Source organism: Emydura macquarii, unplaced genomic scaffold, assembly GCF_026122565.2.
Source record: "Emydura macquarii macquarii isolate MOO-44397 ecotype Brisbane River unplaced genomic scaffold, CSIRO-AGI_Emac_v2 contig_302, whole genome shotgun sequence".
NCBI classification, from domain to species: domain Eukaryota; kingdom Metazoa; phylum Chordata; order Testudines; family Chelidae; genus Emydura; species Emydura macquarii.
Genome location: NW_027130439.1, coordinates 228,522 through 249,500, shown reverse-complemented (window position 1 = coordinate 249,500; position 20,979 = coordinate 228,522). Strand labels below are relative to the sequence as shown.

Here is a 20,979-nt window from a genome sequence, read left to right as displayed (position 1 = left end):
ACTACGAGGTGGGTGCATAGCTGGTTGGAAAACTGTTCAGAGAGTAATCATCAGTAATTCACAGTCAAGCTTGAAGGGCATATTGAGTAGGTTCCCGCAGGAATCAGTTCTGGATACTGTTTAATATCTTCATCCATGATTTAGATAATGGCACAGAGAGTACACTTATAAAGTTTCCAGATGATAATAAACTGGGAGGGGTTGCAAGTGCTTTGCAGGTTAGGATTAAAATTCAAAATGATCTGGAAAAACTGGAGAAATGATCTGAAGTAAATAGGATTAAAATTCAATAAGGAGAAATGCAAAGTACTCCACTTAGGAAGAAACAATCAGTTGCACACATACAAAATGGGAAATGACTGCCTAGAATGGAGTACTCCAGAAAGGAATCTGGGGGTCCAAAAAAAGCAAACATCATTCTGGGATGTATAAGCAGGAGTGTTGTAAGCAAGACACAAACAGTAATTCTTCTGCTTTATTCCATGCTGATAAGGCCTTAACATGAGTATTGTATCCAGTTTTGGGTGCCACATTTCAGGAAAGATGTAGACACATTGGAGAAAGTCCAGAGATGAGCAACAAAATGATTAAAGATCTAGAAAACATGACCTATGAGGGAAGATTGAAAAATTTGGGCTTGTGTAGTCTATAGAAAAGAAGACTGAGAAGGGATATGATAACAGTTTTCAAGTACATAACAGGTTATTACAAGGAGGAGGGAGAAAAATTGTTCTCCTTAACCTCTGAGGATAGGACAAGAAGCAATGGGCTTAAATTGTAGCAAGGGCAGTTTAGATTAGGAAAACTTCCTAATGGTCAGGGTAGTTAAACACTGGAATAAATTGCCTGGGGAGGTTGCGGAATCTCCATCACTGGAGATTTTTAAGAGCAGGTTAGACAAATACCTGACAGGGATAGCCTGGGTAATACTTAGTCCTGCCATAAATGCAGGGGATTGAACTAGATGACCTCTCGCGGTTCCTTCCAGTCCTACAGTTCTGTGATTTCTATATCTCAGCCATTGCATCAGGACTGGCATCAGTCCTGTCAGCAATCTTCCAGCCACCTGTATTCATACAGGATACCAATCTGGCTTTGCTGAGGCTAAAAGGTCCTCCTTCGCAAACCTTGGGGAGCCACTCTTCTCCATCAAGAAAGAGAAGACCTTCCTCTCCAGCAGCCTCATTGGCAAGGTTGCAGACACCAGAGTACCAGGATGAGTGGGACCTGCAGGCACAAATCCATCAGCATCTGGCATTGCCCCTCAAACATTTTTCCTCATCATCAGCTGGCAAGGTGGTTGCCTCAGCATTGATACCAATGCTGGATGATTTCAAAGCATTCCAAGAGTTCCTGGTATGGATCGCAGACACAGTGGAGATCAAGACTTCAGTCATATGTGAAAAAATCTCACACACTATTCATTTTCCTGTCTAATTCTGGCGTATCCTGCCAGAATCACCTTCCCCATAAATATGGGCTTGTTAGACCCAGCATGACCTCTCTGGCAAATGCTGACCACTGTATCACCAACAACAAAACATATCAAGAAAATACACCAGGTGCCACCTTCCAGGTTCAAGTACATTTTATTCTCACCTTAACCCCAATCTCTAGTGGTCTCAGTGGTCGCCCCATCCTTTATGCCATCACATGAGAGCATGAGGAGATACAGGTGTAAGCACAATCCCCAAGGGACACTGCTAGCAAAAAGAATCCAGTCTCATGCATGTGGGTCGCCGGTGAACCTAGAGTGGCATCCAGTATCACCATGAAGAAGAACCACAATTACCATAGGGTAAGTAATTGTTAATTGTTTATTTTGTCTGAGTAAGGACTTCAGGATTTTGTTCAGTATGAATAATTCTACATTATGACTGGTTACTGTGCAATAAATGTAATGGCTATTGTGCAGTAATGTTGACAGCCATTTTAAGTTTGGCCTAGCTCCTTTTCACTACCTAGGACAAGGTTGCCTCTCACTGCTAGTCTTCACATCTCCCTGGCATTACGGATTACCTACTTCCTAGATCCTTACCTCCTTCACAACTTACATTCCATAGTCTCCCCACCCCACCCTAGTGTATAGTTTTTTCCGTCTAATCTAGCCACATCTTCATAGTGCCTGAGTAGATATGTGTTTTACATAAATACACACAGATAGTTTACTACTCCCCAGGATTTTTTTTTCCTTTAGGATTTCCTCCAGTCCTCTGATGTGAAAGAAAAAAGCTGGTTTCATGCAGGATGCTGCAAGTTTATATGCAGATATTAAAAAGTAAAGATGACAAATGATAAGCGCATCTACTTTCCAGGAGGCAGTGCTCTGGCACCATGGCTCCCAAGTGCCCATTACTGCTCTTGGAATACCCCCTGATGACAGTAGCTACATAAGTGAGAGGGGTAGCTTTGGAATAAAGAATTTATTGGTATAAATTTGGATTAACCTGCATAATTCATATGTGGCTACACCATACATTAGTAATGCTTCCATCTCTGTCTCATGCCTATAAAACTTAATTATGGACCTAAACAAATAGGTAGATATGGACATACTGAGCACAGACAGTTAAGAACCCCGAAGTAATGTAAGATTCCTCTGAAACAATTCCTGTATGAATTCTTCATTTAAAACACGCTGTGTTTTCATGAAGTATTAGCTTTGGTTTCAGCATTACGCTTTGGGAGGAAGGAGGAAAGGAAAATAACATATCAGGATCTTTCTTCTCTAAATTAGGATGATAGTTTCTTTTCCAAGAAAACGGTAATGAGTCATCGCTACACATTTTTAGTCAGCCATTTACTGCAGGTATTGCTCAGGAATAGCTAAAAGGCATTCCAGTGCTCAGTCCTTCTTCAGATAAAGTTTCTTTTGCTGCTGGTGTAAGAGTGCCCCCTATTGGAGTTCCGGGAATGAAAATGCCCACTGAGACTAAAATGTAATGTGTAATAGCATGGAAACAGAATATTTCTCACATTAAATAGAGAATATTGCAGACTTTTTAATCCATCACGGATATCATCCATATGTTTTACAATATATTTTTATAGCTAAAGCAATCCAGAGTACATAGTAGATGATAATTATATAGCCAATTTATACGTGAACATGGTATCACTTTTAAAACTTACTCACCTTACTCTCCAAGACACATAAAATATTTCTCACTTTAAACAGCAGCAGAAGTTTTAAAGCATTAAGAGACATACACAGGAGACCACAACATGAAGGGAACCCCTGTTCACTACTTAAATCTACTTGGGGATCTTCTGTTTGCTTGGGGACCGTAGGTAGCTAGCAGCATGAAATTGTAAACATTCATCATTCAGTGACCTCAGAATCACTCATTAATAAATTATGTTAAGTATGTTTGTGACATCTGCCCAAGTGTTTCTAAAACCACTGGCTTAAAAATGAAACATCCACCAGCTGCTGTTTTTAATATCACTTTCTCTTTGGCTGAACCAGCTTCTAATATATTGTTGTCTACAAAAATGAAATCTGGGATATTATTAATTCTGCCTACAGCTTTTTAAATAGAAATTGAAAGCAAAAAGTGAATGCAATTAGGGCCAGCCAGAAAACACAATATATGGAATGGGGGGAATATGGAAAGTGGAAGCAAAGACTTAGGAAACTTTTTTTAAAGGCATTCTTAGCATGAATTACAAAAGGTGATATACAATGGAATAGTATGTCAAGAGCTGTAAAACTACATCTGGGAACCCTTTCATGATGTATAATATAGTACTACAATACAACTTGATCAAACGACAAAAAAAATCCAGATGGTGTAACAGGATAGCTGTTGCCATTAAAGGAAACTGGGCTCAGCGCTCCTATTCCAGTCCAGGTGCTCCCACTGGGGACAATTGAGAGGGCAGGGTCGCACCTGGGGTCTCTAAGGGTTCTGGCAGGATCCTAGAGCCCGAGCCTGAACATCTACAACTGGCACAGGTCAGCCACGGGTGTCTAGCTGCGGTGTAAATATACCCCATGAGGCCTTGTGAGAAAGAGACCAGGAGAGTCAGGGCAGGAGATTAGAGCTGCCAGAGACAGAAGGGAAAAGGCTGAAAGCAGGAGAGCAGCAAGAGGGTTTTGCTGGATGGCAGGCTTCAAGCCAGAGAGCCATGGCTAGAGAGGGCTGAAGGTGGCAGCAGCAGCAGAAGTGGGAGATGTCTGTTGGTGCTAAGTCAGAGATATGGAACCGAGGGCTCAAGGAAAAGGGAACAGTGAAGGGGCTTACCCATTGATGTCTCTTCGCTGAAGAGTTGGACCCTGAGAAACAGTGGGGTGTGCGACCATGGGGAGTGAGGGATGCTCCCAGCGGAGAAGCTGTTGGAGCTCCCACTGGGAAGAGCAAGATTGCACCCACAAAGGAAGGACTGGGTGGCTATCCTGGCAGAAAGATGGAGATATGGCAAAAGTCACTGGCGTTTGGTGAACAAAGTTGGATTTTTAAGGACTGCTTGCACTGAGGTAACATGCTGTGGGACTTTTGTGCTGTGTTTTGTTAATAAATGTTGATGGACTTGAGGGCATGGTTGCATGGAGTTACTGGGGGCCCACAAGGAAAAATGAGGTGAGGGACCACCTGCAGGGCTGTCCCTAGGCCATGAGGGGGCACCTGGGAAGAGGCCTCATGTTTACAGAAGGTATGTGGGAGACAAAGGCTAACATTTTCAAAAATGGATATGTAAAGTTAGGCTACCAGCCCTATATTTTGGCACATAAGTGACTTGATTTTCAAAAGTGCTGAGAATGCCACAGCTGCCATTTATTTTGCTTTACTATTAAGGATAAGAAATCTTTTATATTCAGTGGGAGCTGCTGGGTGCTCAGTATTTTTTAAAATAAGGCCATTTATTTAGTTACCTAACTCTTAGCTCCCAGTCTTAAGAAGTTTAGCCAAAGCTATGAAGAGGCAAGGAGAATGCAGTTCTTCCCCTAGAAGTCATCTGTATGGACTTTAATAGAAAATGTGGGATGCTCAGGATCTTTAGAAAATCAAGGCACTTTTATTTAGGCTCCTCAATATAGATTTAGGTGCCCAAATTGGAAAATTGAAAATCTTGGGATTAGAATGTAGCTTTTTGGAGTCTGAAGACTGAAATCAACTTGTCTATGTTGCAGCAAGGAAACCAGTGGAAGGCAGCAAGGAGCGAGACCAGACTTCTGGAGATCTGGAAGAATACTTTGGCAAAGAATATGAAACTGAGGAGGATGAGGAGGATCCATACACTTTCGCCAATATGGATGATTCTGTATATGATATGATACTGGCCTCTGAGTGTGAGGAGAAAAGAAAGGAACGCAGATCCTTTATTGTAAACCGGCCACCAGCACCTGCCCCTCGTCCTTTGTGTTCCCCTATCAAAGAAGAGCATACTCCCTACATAGTACAAGGTAAGGTTTCTTTAAAGATATTTACTGACCAATAGTGGTTCTCTGGGTAAAGGTGTCTGTTGTGAATGATGAATATAAATTTTCTAAATATTATCTTCAACTTGAGGCTGAGGTCCTTGGCTTATTAATAAACTTGAATCAACCTAGTCTTCCTTTGAAACAAACTGAAAAAGTATCCAAGCTGTTGCTAATTTCAGTTTAGCATCTAAGAGGATACAGCTTTTTTTCAGTCTAATCAAAATCACCTAAAAGAGCAACACAATATGATGGAAGATGAAGAATTACTGGGCCAAATCCTCAGCTGATGTAAATCAGTGGAGCGACACCAGTTTACACCACCTGAGGATCTGGTCCATTATGTTCAGTGTGTCCTTCAAGTGGTTAACAAAGGGTGGAATATATTCCCCAAGATACAACAAATAAATTTCATTATTTTAAAATCCATTCTTTTAAATGTGTTTCTACAGGTAAACAAATTGATGCACTGAGTAGTAGTCTATTTTTTAATGGTTTACATAAGTCTCAGTGAATATGCAATGAAAACAGTAGTGGTTCTGAGGTTATTTCCAACTTTCTTTATGGTGCTGTCCTTTGTTGCTTTCCTTTTGGATTAATAGATTGATAGACTCCAAGGCCAGAAGGGACCATTGTGATCATCTAGTCTGACCTCCTGTATAACACAGGCCATAGAACTTTCCCAACATAATTCCTAGACCATCTCTTTTAAAAAAACATCAAATCTTGATTTAAAAATTGTCAGTGATGAAGAACCAACCACAACTCTCAGTGAATTATTCCAGTGGTTAGTTACCCTCACTGTTAAAAAGGTATGCCTTATTTCCAATGTGAATTTGTCTAGCTTCAACTTCCAGCCAATAGATTATGTTATACCTTTATCTGCTAGCAGCTAGATTAAAGAGCCCACAGACTGTAATCAAGTCACCTCTTAAACTTCTCTATTAAAGTGTACATTGGTTGCTTGCACTCAGTTTACCAAGTGATCCATATCGCTCTGTATCAATGACCTGTCCTCCTCCTTATTTGCCACTCCTCCAATTTTTGTGTTGCTTTCAAACTTTATCAGTGATGATTTTATATGTTCTTTCAGGTCATTGATAAAAATGTCAATAATGTGGGGTCAAGAACCAATCTCTGTGGGACCCCTCTAGAAACCCTTCCGCTCAGTGGAAATGCACTGTTTATAGTTACATTTTGAGATCTATCATTTAGCCAGATTTTAGTCCATTTAATGTATGCCTTGTTAATTTTCTAGCATACTAGTTTTTTAATCAAAATGTTGCACAGTACCAAGTCAAACACCTTACACAAGTCTGTGTAGAGACACTCTTACTTTTATCAACACAACTTGTAATTTCATCAGTAAAAGACATCAAGTTAGTTTGACAAGATCTATTTTCTATAAGTCCATGTTGATAGGTATTAATTACATTACCCTCCTTTAATTCTTTATTAATCGAGTTGTTTATTAATTCTTTATTAATTGAGTCTTTATTAATCAGCTGCTCCGTTGCCTGGGATCAATGTCAGAGTGACAGGCCTATAATTACTCGGGTCATCCTGTTTATCCTTTTTAAATATTGGCACAACATTAGCTTTCTTCCTCTCTTCTGGAACTTCCCCATTGTTCTAAGAGATATTGAAAATCAACATTAACAGTTCAGCAAGTTCCTCAGCCAGCTTCTTTAAAATTCTTGAAGGCAAGTTATCCAAACTTGCTGATTTAAAATTCTGTCCATTCTTCTTTCATCTATCAAAAGTCAGCAGTAAAACATGTTGAACTCAGAGGAAGAAGATGTGGAAAAGAGCATTTAGGAGCTGTTGTTTCAATATCTGTGATTAAACATTTCTGTATCCTGAGCACACACAGGTTCTTAATTTATCCAAATCAGTTCATCCATCTCTAAATATTACAGAAAACATTATTTTGCAATTGAAAAGTTCCTTTCTTCAGTTCAGTTTTATGTTAAATAAATATATTGATATATAATACTAGAGTTTAAACTACCCTTAAGGGATGGAAATGAAAGTGAAAATGTATACAGTAGTATGACAGGTGTTTGGCTGGAATGGGTTTAAAACTTTCTCTCTAAAAACAGAGTTACAGCATGTAATTCATTACAGACAGCCAAATATGAATGTGGCTGGACTCAGAATATTCTACCTCTGCACCACATTTAACAGAACCATTACAAATAGTTGTTGGTATCATCAGCATAAGCTATTTCCCTCTAGGCTCCTCAGAACTTAGCTGAACATAAAAGAATTGCACTAATTTCCTAGAAAGTCATCACTTAATTAGAAAACTAATTTTCTTCAATCTTGTATGCTCTGAGAGAGGACATGGAAGATAAGATTCTTGTGATATGTTTAATTTAAATTCCCCATTCTCTTTATTAAAGACATAACCTTGCATTTTTCAAATAATGGCAAGAAAACTGCAATAAGAGGCATGTCTTTTCTATGGGCAGGGTTGGTGGTACCACCTGTTATTAAGGTTACCCAACACTAAGACCCTGATTTCAGTTGTTTATAACTTGGCCAAACTTTGAGATGACCTTTTCTATGTCAGGTGTCTGCCTCAGGCTGCATATTTTTTGAAAAATGAAACCAAAATGGTTCTGCTGTTTCGGAGAATGAGGATAGGGAAAAATACCTTGTACTGTCTACGTTGAAAGAGACTTTCTTTGAAATGCTATAGTGCTCCCATGCTGCGGAGCAGGGATTTGACTGACTGGCATCTAGTCAGTGAAGAGAAGGAATTCATCTAATTCAAATGTAGATGGGACAAAAGCTGGGAGGTTTGTGTGATGGATTAAAAGGCTCCAACCCTGTTAATGAACAATGCCATCCTCCTTTCAGACACCCCTTTGCCACAGCATGTTACATCTGACCCAAGCTTAACAAAATAAGTCACAAATCAGATTTAAGTTCAAGTCTTTTAATCAAGACACGTGGAAATCATTCTAGGGAAATCTACTGTGAATAATAGAAATTGACCTCTCATTATAAGAAAGTGCAGAATGTGCATTTCAAAAACTATTCCTAAAGAGCTGAAACCAGAGAGATGTGAACCCTTTTTAAAGGGTGGTTAGTCAGTCTCAGGCTCAGAAAGGCCCTGCTATGTGAAGATTAGAAGGCTAAGACCGCGCATGCTATTTACAGCGGAAACATTTTGCTTTATGTGTCAAAGTGACACATGGCTGAATAAACATGTAAAAGAAGACCCAAACCCTACTTACAGGGTGGTCATTAGACAAAGGAAATTAAAATGGGACAGAACTAAGAGTGGGGAAATAGAGAGACCTCCATTCCCCCAACATTCTCTTTGCCCAGCACAAGAACATCAGAATCTCTGCATGGCCAGACACCTCAATCAACTCCAGATCCACTGGTTTTTCCTGGTTTGACTTTGTGGTGTCTTACCGTCCTGGGGCCAGGAACAGAAAAGCAGATGCACTGTTCCGCAAGGATGGATATATTGATCCTGGTGCAGAACCATTTTCCAGTCTTCAGATCATCCATCTTTGTCGACGGAACAGGTGACAGCAGCCTGATGGCCTCCATTCCGTCCTGGCTGCCTCATGATCTTTGCCACTCAGATCCGTCAGACCCTGGGTAATGTAGACACTTAGCCCAACTCAGAGTACCAGCTGCAGGGTAGGATCCTTTATCACAAGGAACCAATTTATGTCCCTATGCCCCTACAGCCTGGACTCCAGATTTTAATACTTTGTCACAACATGCTGCTTTCTGAACACTTTGGCCTGTCTAAAATGCAGGGCTTTTTTTTCATAGCGTTTCTGGTGGCCAGCTCTGAGTACTTGTGACACGGTACTGTCACTGGGTCGCTGCCGTACAGGGAAGGAGCAGGCTTAATTGAAGCCAATTATACGCTTTCTGTTGGGGGATTGTGCACACCTGAGTGGTGATCTCTGGGCTAATGAGGTAATTGAAAGCAAGGGGCAGCTCAGAAGGGTGAGCCTGGGCTGAGGCGTGAAGGTGTCATGGAAGCCTTCCCTGGCTGTAAGCCTGCATTACTTCCCTGGTGTAAGCCTGCATTGTCTTGTAAGACAAGAATAAATACACATCTTGGTGAAAGATAATAACCTGGTGTGTGTTTGTGCCTGTGAGAGCGCATGAACTGGCCAGGCAATGAAGTACACCAGGCAGTGACAGAGGTGCCCTGTGACAGCTCTTATGTCAAGAAATACATTAAATTCTGTGACCTTTGGGCTCACAGAGGAACTTGTGCTCAAAGCCACTCCAGCCTTTGTCCCTCCAACTCCAGCCTTGGTACGCCGTGTCTCTAGATTTCATTGTGCTCTGCTGTCATGGGTGCATGGTGGTGCTAGTCATGGTCGACCTCCTGCTCATAATGGCACAATTTGTCTCTTGCCATGAAATCCCTACCTCCCAGGAAACAGTGTGCCTCTTTTTGGAAAACATTTTCTAGTGCCATGGACTGCCAACCAGTATCATGTCAGATCAAGGTCCATAGTTCATCTTCCATTTTTTATGTGAGTTTTTTAAGCTTCTTAGCATGGAGTCCCTTATCTCATCAGAATATCACCCTAAGGCTAACAGGCACAGGGAACAGGTCAATCGGATCCTAGAGCAGGCTCCCCATTGTTCCCTGATCTACCAACAAGATGACTGGGTTTCTCTGCCAGCCTATGAGGACTTAGCCTACAAGAATTCAATTCACACCTCAGCACAGATCACCACGAAATGCCCTGCAGACCACAATTTGGGAATTGCAGATTTAGAGGCATTGAACATGGGACCCCATGATGCCATTTATACACAGTCACTTTTCAGAGTTGGACCACGCTTTAAAGGCTGATGGCCGGATGCTCAGCTGGGGTAAATTGCCATAGCTCCATTGACTTCCATTGAGCTAAAATAATTTACACAAGTTGAGCAGCTGGCCCTGTGTCTCCCAGCAGATGAAAGCAAAGAGATCAGTAATTTAATGTTTTATATGTTTTAATGTTTATAACCTGTCAGCTAGGAGACTCCCCTCATTTAAAAAAAAAATTTTTTTTAATTCTGATAAAGTTTATCTAATCCCATGTAAATTTTGCCAGATTATACTGAACATGCAAACTTCTATCCTGAACACTCCATTCACTATGTTGCATCTTTAATAAACAGTTCAGTGAATCCCTGCTTGTTGTTTAATTTAGACCAGTGTAAATATTCTGTTTTTATATGACAGGTTCATCAAGAGATGAAACTGCAAAACGGTGCCAAATGGTGCTTTGTCCAGATGGCGTTTATTCTCTGTGTGCTCCCTCTCCGTTCCTTAAATTCCTAATATTCCTCACCAGGTTATTTCAATATGGTTCCAATTATATGCTATCAAAACAATTGTTAAAAAAAATGTATTGAAGGATTTTTTTTTTTATTTTACAGTGAAGTCATAATGCTCGTTAGAGGTGCCAGATTAAAAGTCCTGGAGCCCGATTTCCGTGCTTTATCCTCAGAACTGGTGCAAGCTTTCCCACAATGCCCAGCAGTGTGCCCCAACTCTGACTTTTGAGGACTGCCTCAAGGCTTGAGGGGATACATTTACTATCCCTCCTTCACCAGGCACTTACCTCCTTTCTGAGCCCACCAATAAGGGTGTTAATTGTCATCAGTGTTTTTTGTTACGTGCACATCTGGTCCAGCAGGATCTAGAATGAAGTCACAAACTTGCTCCATATGTGTCATTAAAGAGCTCTCAAGGGCTTTTACTAGTCTGCTTCACCCAAGTGAAGTGAAGTGCTGTATTCTGTGTTCCATTATGTATCCCTTGAGCCAGACAGGTCCCCTCTGAGTACATGAAAACATTTTAGTATCTAAAAGTGGCTATCCCTGGGACAGATTTCAGGCCAAAAAATCAATAATGGAACAACATTCCAAAATCTATTCCAGAATAGAGTACACTCTAGCATTTCATTGAAACCACATGAATTTGCAGCACAAGCAGTAACCATTGGGTGGATTAGAGGAAGAGTGCGAAAGAGTCCATAGCCCTTGGTTAGGACACTCACTTGAGAGGTGGGAGACCCCTGTCCCTTTGTCTCATCAAGCAGAGTGGGAAATGGCCATTTTGTGTAGAGTTAGACATGCTCCGAGCACCTCTAGTGGATTGAGTCCCAGAGGTGAGATAGGCAAGGGTACACTTATCTTCACCTGCTTTGAAAGATCACTATGGTGCTTTGGTTTGAGGATAAATATTCGGACTTCTGCCTCAGGCAGCAGGGCACATGCCTAGAGGTGGAAACGTAGGTTCCCAGGGAACTTTTATAGTGGAAATTAAGGCACTGAGTGAATTTGGGCACCTACAGAATTAAGACAACCACCGAGAGGGAGCTTTGTGGATTGCAATAGCACCTAAATTGGGGATTTAGGCAACTAAATGTAGGGTGCAGGTTCCTAATCCTTTTGTGGATCTGGGACTAAGAGCTGCATATCACAAATAAGATATAATTTTGTTTTCTTTCTGATCCATCTGCAAGTATTGTGTGCATTTAATTGTCTCCCAGCAGAAGTGACCACACGCTAGCAATAATATTGGGTACCTTTTCATTTGTGGAGAGGAATAAGTATTAACTTGAAACTAGGAACTGCTGAAACTTCCTATTTTCTCACTTTTTAAACTGCTTTTGGAGGGTGTGGTGGGAGGGTTGTACCCCACACAGGCCCTGAAGGGGTTAATGTGAGCCTGAATAGCCAACTAACATACCTGGAAGCACCTAACAGAGAGAGAGAGAGAGAGGCTTAATGGATGACAAAGCCCAGCTGGGATAGGGCTGGATGGTATAAAGCAGGAAGTTTGTAGCACCAAGAGGCTTAGGGGATCTGGTTAGAAAGACTGGCTCTGCTGCTGCTGGGGCTGGAATGGAAAGTTGGCTGAGCTAAATGCCTGGTCAGGCGGAGATGGAAGTGGAAACAAATGATACAGAAACCAGGCTAGAAAATGTGGCTAGGGAAAGCATTGAGGAAGGCTGGATGAAAATAAGGAAAAGAAAAGAATAGATTCTTTAGAACCAGCAAAGGAATACCAAGTGGGAAGGAGACATGGGACCTGGGAAAAATTACGTAAGAGTAAAATCCCTAGCTAAGGATAAAGATAGGGGATATCAACCACCTGATGATTGCAGTGTGGTTCAAAAATGAATGTTGGAGATAAAGTAAGAGCTAGGAAACAACATGTGGAATCTTGTTAGTGGAATGCAAAAATAAAAAACAAGTAGGGAAGCTCCTTAATATAAAGGTACTAGAAAAGCTAAAAAAAATAAAAATAAGCTGCTAGCTACCTAACTGAAACAAAGGGGATAGTTTATGGAGTGTCACTTGATATGTTAAGAGAGGAAATAAAGCAATGAATAGGTGAAGATAAGGTGATACATTAAGAGGCTAATTCGAGGAAGAGCCGATGATAGCAAGCCCTCAACAGCTGTTCTGGTCTCATTTAAAGAAGTTAAAGTAACTTTAGGGTATCTCATGCTCTGAACTAAGCAGTATATACCTTCTCCATTGAGACGCTACAGGTGTCAAAGATTTGGTCACATAGCAAATAATTGCAAAGGGAAATTAATGTGCAGCAAGTGGGAACATGACCATTCATTCAATAATTATGAGGAAGGGACAGAACAAAAATGTAACTATGGAAGAAACACAGCTCAGCATATGGAGGATGTTCTGAGGCAAAGCAAGCTAGAGGAATATAAAAAAACAAAATCATTAACAACATTTCATATGCAGAAGCTGCTAGGTGACACCTGGAGGGAAAAATAATACCCAGTTGTGGGCAGGAATTAGGAAGCAACAAAATACTGAGACTAAAGTAATGATGAGTGACAGAGGGGTAAAAGGAGATGATATACAACTTATAGAAAAAGAGACTGATTGCATCTGTGACTGAAGTCATACATTGTACCTCTCAGACAAGAAAGAAAACAGAGAAAAGGATAATTATAGTTAAAGTTGCTGAAAAGTACCTATGAACTAGCAATCTATTAGTGGAATAACTCCATACTTTCCTAAGTGAAGGAAGTATTGAAAATTAAAAGAATGGGGGTGACTATTTTTAGCTGGAATGCACATAGACTTATAGCACCTGGGCAGAAATTAAAGAAATATTTTTATATGAAAACAAAGCCTGATATAATATGCATATGAGAGACTTGGCTAATAGAAAAACTAGACTTAAAAAAATCCCAGGATATGATATATATAGACCTGATAGAGAAATAGGAAAGGGTGGAGGTGTCTGAACCTTTGTTAAGGAGAATCTAAATGACCTTGACTTAGAATTTAAAAGTTAAATATAAAGTATAATGCTGTTGATACTCATACTGCATCTCAAACTATCTAATGTTTATAACCCATGCAGAAAATTAGAGTTTATAGATTTAATTGTAGATGTTACATGCCCGTACATGATCTGCAATGTCCTGAACAGTCACAACAGATTGTGGGAAAGTAGGACAAATGATAAGAACAGAAAATATCTAGAGCAGATGTTGTCAAACTGGTGCGGGGTGTGGAAGATATTCTGAGGGGGCATGAGAAGTTTTAGGGGGGAAAAAACTTACTGCACACATTTTCAGCAATGAATAACTAGCAACGCTGATTCCTCCAGACATACCAGGTCCCCAGATGGCGCTGTGCATTTGACAGATCTCTGTTAAACTTAGACAGAGTCATCACCATCTGTACGTTAATCCGTTTGCTATGATGCTGTGCACACATTTAATTGTAAGCATCGACCACAATCACAGTTTTGCTTTTGTCTTACTACAATGGATTGTAGGCTCTGTTTGAATCAATGCCTTACTGTTTTTAATATTTAGTGACAGTTGCATGTTAATTTTTTTATCAGCATATGTACTTGTGTGGCAGGGAGGACATAAACTACCATAGACACAAACAAGAGGGGCGCTATCAAATAAATTTGAGAATCACTGATCTAGAGCAATTTTTTTGAAGATAATAATTTAGTAGTATTACATGATGGAAGACCAACTAGGTTCAGTGCAGCAGACTCTCTTGCCAAGACCTGGGAATAGCTTCTAGTAACATAGCGAGCAAATGCAGCTAGGAAATTTACAGAGAGGAGGGAATGGGTAGTGGACCACTTCCTGACATTAATTACATATCAAGGAAAAGGAAATACCGAAGACGAGACTAATATCCCCACTTGGAACTTAAAAAAAATGTGGGCAAGTAGTGTAGAAGTGAGGATACTGAGGAATTCTGTACTAAGGAAATTATAAAGACAGCCAACCTAGCTATTCCTAGGATACCAACCTTAATAAAAGATAGGAAATGTATATTCTGGTAGAACAGGGAATGTGACCAGGTAATTAAAGAAAGGAACAAGGCATATAAGAAAGCAAAAACTACACTAAATGGTGAGGGATTAATGGCATACCAAAAAAAAAAAGGCACTTGCACACGGGACTATAAAAAGGGCAAAATGAGAAAGCTGGAGGAAATACTGCAGGAAAATAAATAAAAATACCAATACATCAGAGGTATACAAGCAACTTCAGAAAAGGAATGGAATAAAGAATAAGAGCAACACAATATGAAGCCTTGCAGTGGTAGGCCATGGGGTAATTAGCTCCAACAAAGAACAAGCAGAAATTTTGGCTACCATGTTTCAAAAAGTCAGTAATGGTGAGACTTAGGAGACAGAAATTAGGTGAAGGAAAAGAACATTCCTTAATGATGATCATGAGAAGATGAAGAGGGGGGAGGAAGATGTGGATCTTATTTTAAATGAAAAATTCAGTATAACGGAACTCCAAAAAGTGATGATAAGGAGCAAAAGTACCACACCAGACAAGGACAAAATAAGCTTTGAAATACTCAAATACTTCATACTAGGTGATGAAAGCCTGAAGATAATCCTAAAATTATACAATAGCGTTAGAGGAAAGGGGAAATACCTAGGGACTGTAAACGCGACTGTTGTCCCAGTGAAGAAACCAAGCAAGATGCAGTCCAGGCCAGAGGCATACAGGCCAACTGCCCTCACAGCATGTTTAAGTAAAGCCATGGAAAAAGACTGAGAGATTAGTAGCACACCTAGAAAGAAACAGACTCATAGATGGAACGCAAAGTGGGTTCAGAAGAGGTAGGAGTGTGACTGACCACATTGTACTGATAGAGACAGAAGCACAAAAAAAGCATGAGAACCAAAGAATGCATGATAGTATGCATGATAGTATGAAAGAATGCATGATAGTAACCTTCCTGGACATAGAAAAAGCCTACAATGTGTTACGAAGAAAGGGACTATTCTATAAAGTGGTAACCATGGATTTTGTAGGAAGACTGTAGAGCTGGATAAGGGATTTTCTAAGCAAAAGAACTATACATGTCCAGGTAGGAAAGGCCTCTTTCACCATATGTTCCATTACAAATGGAACTCCACAGGGGAATGTCATTAGCACAGCCCTTATTAACGTCATAATAAATGACCTATCGAAGGAGATGAGTGCAGAAACAGGCATTCCATTATTTACTGATGACTGCACCATATGTCCTATCTCAGAGGTTAAAGAAACCAATTTTTCTCCCTCCTTCTTGTAACAACATTTTATTAACTTGAAAGCTGTTATCATGTCCCCTCTCAATCTTCTCTTCTCCAGACTAAACAAACCTAGTTTTTTCAATCTTCCCTCATAAGTCATGTTTTCTAGATTTTTAATCATTTTTGTTGATCTTCTCTGGATTTTCTCCAGTTTGTCTACATCTTTCCTGAAACGCAACACCCAGAACTGGATACGATACTCATGTTAAAGCCTTATCAGCATTGAGTAAAGCGGAAGAATTATTTTTTGTGTCTTGCTTACAACACTCCTGCTAATACATCCAGAATGATGTTTTCTTTTTTTGGAACAGGGTTACGCTGTTGACTTATATTTAGCTTGTGATCCACTATGACCTCCAGATTCCTTTCCGCAGTACTCCTTCATAGGCAATCATTTTCCATTTTGTATGTATGCAACTGATTATTCCTTCCTAAGTAGAGTAGTTTTTGCATTTGTCCATACTGAATTTCATCCTATTTACTTTGGATCATTTCTCCAGTTTGTCCAGATAATTTTGAATTTTAATCCTAGCCTCCAAAGCACTTGCAACCTCTCCCAGATTGGTATCATCCACAAACTTTATAAGTGTACTCTATGCCATTATCTAAATCAGTGATAAAGATATTGAACAGAACCAATGGACCTATACTCCTTGTGCGAACCTAAATCTTTTTTTAACCCAGTTATACTTTTGGCCTTCACAACATCTCCTGGCTATGAGTTCCTTAGGTTGACAGTGTGTTGAGTGAATAATTACTTGCTTTTGTTTGTTGTAAACCTGCTGCTTATTAATTTCACTAGAATCATCCCTGGTTCTTTTGTTACTTGCAGAGGTAAATAACACTTCCTTATTCACTTTCTCCACCCCATTCTTGATTTTATAGACTATCATATGCCCCATAGTGGTGCAAATGGATGTGACCATAGTAATAGCATGGATCCCAGCACACGTGGAGATAGCTGGCAAAGAATTGGCAGACAAAGTGGTAAAAAAAATGCTAGTAAGCATGAACAAGTTGGCCTTAAGCAATCTAGAATTTAAACACAATAAAAAATGAGCTAAGGAAGGAATGGCAAAAACTGTGGGCACATGAAACAGAGGGAGGGGGGAAATGCATGAAGTATGCTCAGTAGCTGAAAATGTTGATAGAATCTAAGGCCCTGAGAGGAAAAGTGATGTGACTCTATTCAGAATTTTAACAGGTCATTGTGTATTAAACAGTGATCTATTTCTAATAAACAAATATTATGCAAAACATGTAAGGTGCGGGAAATGATAGATCATCTCTTATGGAACTGTAAAGACTGTACCAGTGAAAGGAAATATTTATATGGAAAACTCAGAAGGCTTGGCATAACAAAATTTTCTTTGCAACAACCATCCAGAATACAAGGAAAATGGAGCCCAATTACAAAAGCTGTTCTGCAGTTCTTTAATAAGAGTGGGAAAGGTGACAGGTTAAGATTTAAAGTCTATCTATGAAATCTAGTGAATGGCGGTCACAGACTCAGGAGGTGAGTCTGCTGCACCACAAACCCAAAAAAGAAGTAGTAATAATAAGGGGTGCAAGGATAGAGTCTGCAGTTACTCTCAGGGGGATAGAAGAAGTAAGATGTGGTTCAGGGAGGCAGCATGGACTATGAGGGGATAGACTTAGATTGCTAGCTGCAGGGTCCCTGAGCTGAAACACAGAGTTGAGGGGGTGCCTACGTTCCCCTACCAGCCACCAAGAAAGGTGGGTTGAAAATCCCTGAGGTAAGGTATAAGGACCACGAAGCCCAGAGACAGACAGACCTGTTGTAAGATTATTGGATTATAGATGGGTTGAACTCTCCACCCAGAAAGGATGGACTAAAGTATGACCTGGCCAAAGGACCATGTTTTGAAAAGAGAGACCACCGGAGTGACCATTGGCAGAGGGGTTCCATATGAGAGACAGCTATTACAACACTTCTGGCCACAAGGAGGTGCTTCTGTGGTGATTGAACCTCTTTACAGAGGGGAACATAAGACCTGATCAAAGCCCAGTGAAATCACTGGAAAGACTCCCATTGACTTCAACAGACTTTGGTTCAAGTCCATGCTGCGTAAGGAATTTTGCCTTTACTATTTGTCCTTTTGGAGTGCCACACTAACTTTTTCTGCAGCACATACAGAAGATGAGCACACTGTGGACATCACATTATGCATGCATATACACAAATACTCTTCTCATGACAGGAGAATGAGACCTTTTTCTTTGCCTGAGTTTATTTTGTTAATATATAAGTTTTGCAGAAGGTTAGATGTAACTTCCTTGCATTCTGTCAACAATGTGCCATGCATGAGACAGGAGATTTCCAGCCCACTGTGCTTTGTTGCAAGACTGCAGTTTTTCAGTCAGTAGCAATGAAGAAACTATAGATATACATAGAATAATGATCAAAGCAAATACATACAGTATCTATCACTTCTCTCTGTACAACAAAACAAAGCGAAATGGGACTCCAAAGCCTAATAAATGTATTCAATTTTTTAGACAACAGGTAATTGTTCCATTTTTATAATGAACCAAATATTCCTGAGTTGCACTGTGAGAGGTCTTCTAACTTCTAATTACGGTATATCTACCTACTAAGAGAAGCTGCAGAGCAAGATTTCTTGGGGTGGTCTCTTGCCTGGCAAGTACATTAGCACCCAGCAATTTAATGTTACAGTCTATTGATTTATCAATCCACCTGACTCTTTCCCCCAGTATTCTCTTATTTGCTGGAAAAACCCATAAAATATTATTATATAAGGGTTTGGTGTTTCCTTACAACCAAATTTGTCATCTTATGTCTGACAGACTATGATAGTAAATTGGAAATAGAATTGCTAGTGGGTTTCAGGATTAATGTGTTTTCACATTGCCATTGTTCAGAGGAAAAACGGAGGATACCTTTGATTAATGAATTACATAGTTACATGATACAAAGGATGACAATAATCTCTGTAAGTTATGATGCACAGTTATGACACTGTCTGTATATTTTTCAGCAAGTGTGCTTTGGCCTTCTGCAAACAATATTATTGATATAGTAATTTGATACCAGATGACGTCTGCAAGTATTTTGAAGCTGTCTTTGTAGCTGCCTAAAATTCTGTTAATAAGCGGTGACTGTTGCTAGACCACTATTTATCATTTGTTTGTTTATTTTAAAGAAATCACTTATTTTTGTTGTGCATTCATATGCGGCTAGATTGCGTCTTTAGGCACACTATATGCCAGCAACAAATGACATAGTCTGCAACCAGCTCAGCTGTGTTAATCTAGTTTCTTAGTTTTCCTGATGACTTATTCCTGTGCACTTGGACCCAACGTCCAGGTAGCCTTCGCAGGGTTGTAAGGGGGAATGTTGAGTACCCCTTATTTCTGTGCATGGGTGTGTTGTCCGAGCAACACTCTAGCTCACACTATTCATAACATTCCAGTCACCTTGTTGATTTCACTTTGTGACCCCCTCCCCCCCAAGATTTTTAAATTTTATTTTAATATTTTAAATGTGAGTTTTCCCACTGCTCATGAATGTTAGAGAGCAGTGACCTTATGCAAAATTAACTTCTTTTTGTTAGACTTCCACTGATGACCTCTGCCCTAGCTTTCATTGTAAGGCAGCACTTCGAATGTTAATAACAAACTAAATGTACAAAAGAACAAAACAAAAGAAGCCAAAAATAACTAACAAGATGTGAACATAACAATCAGTGTAACTCATGACCTCTAACTGTTACAACCCTCATTCTTCTGAATTCCCTCCCTGGTGTCCTCTGTTTAATGCAATCCCTCGCTGTGTTTTGTCTAAATGTAGATTTTAGTTTCCCCCAGGTATTGTCCCCTGTGTCAGTTTTATTTGTCTAAATGCCATGCACAGCTTGGATGACATTTAAATAATACAATAATTGCAGTAAGCAAAGTTAGAAATAATTCTGTACATAGGTCTATCAGTGCACCATAACCCTGTTTTTTGTAACCTACCCCTACTATTTCATTCTTGGCCTTCTCTCGATCAGATGCTGTGATTGTAGTTAATTGTGTGATGGTTTTATGACTTGACCAGGTATTCAGTTTTGAAACTAACCAACTTATTCCATTTGCTGACCTAGTTAAGATGTGAACATTGAATACAATCCTGGTGAATTAATTAACTCACAATATCACTTAGCCCTGAATCCCAGTGTAGAATTTTTTTCAAATGTTGTGATTAGTATTTATCAATGTTTCCTAAGTGATGCAGTTGTGGTTATAAGTACCCTGCTAAGAACAGATCCTTTGTCACAGAATTGTGCTCCAGAATCTGAGATTTCATTTAAAAGTATTTTCAGGTCATTAGGGTTGTGGTTCAAGTTTTCAGGGTTAAAACAATGTAGTATTACCTGCCTGCATCTGCAGAGCCTGAAACAATAACTCTAACAAGTGTCATCTGCCCCTTTCATCTCAATCAGAGCTCCATGGATTCAGTAGTTTTGCAACTCTGTCATTTGGCATTTTTCCAAGGTATCAGTGCAGTCGTGCTTTCAAGTATTTGTTTTCTGTTTCCCTTCCCTGCTATAATCTGTTTACAGCTGCTTCTTGCTCTCCAGCTTTCCTTACATGAGAGAGTTAATTGGATTATAGTACATGCTTACAAGAAATCCAGACATTTTATGTAAATGCAGCTAGGGCACCTAAACAATTTTAACAGTCTTGTAGTGACCCCATGGTTGGGGGGAGGGGAGTGAAAAAAATGTAATATTTCTTTAGAGATCAGTGTAATGTGAGATACAAACTCTGAAATGTCTTAATCATAAAACATATGGTTAATGCATAATGTGACTACAAGGCAAAGTTAAGGTTATTTAGGTACAATACCTGTGCATTTTCATACTTACCATGTTTGTATTTCTTTTTAAATTGAACCATGAAAGCTGAATTTTGTGGGTTTATAATAGTTGGG

The 20,979-nt window shown here is 39.8% G+C and overlaps 1 protein-coding gene across 1 annotated transcript in view; it reads left to right on the top strand.

The window, feature by feature from the left end:
• Positions 1-20,979, top strand: part of BANK1 (B cell scaffold protein with ankyrin repeats 1) — a 211,844-nt gene that overhangs the window by 166,003 nt on the left and 24,862 nt on the right. The window contains exon 10 of the mRNA XM_067553845.1: positions 5,135-5,407. Within this exon, the coding sequence (XP_067409946.1) occupies positions 5,135-5,407 (273 nt within the window). The remainder of the gene's footprint in view (positions 1-5,134; positions 5,408-20,979) is intronic.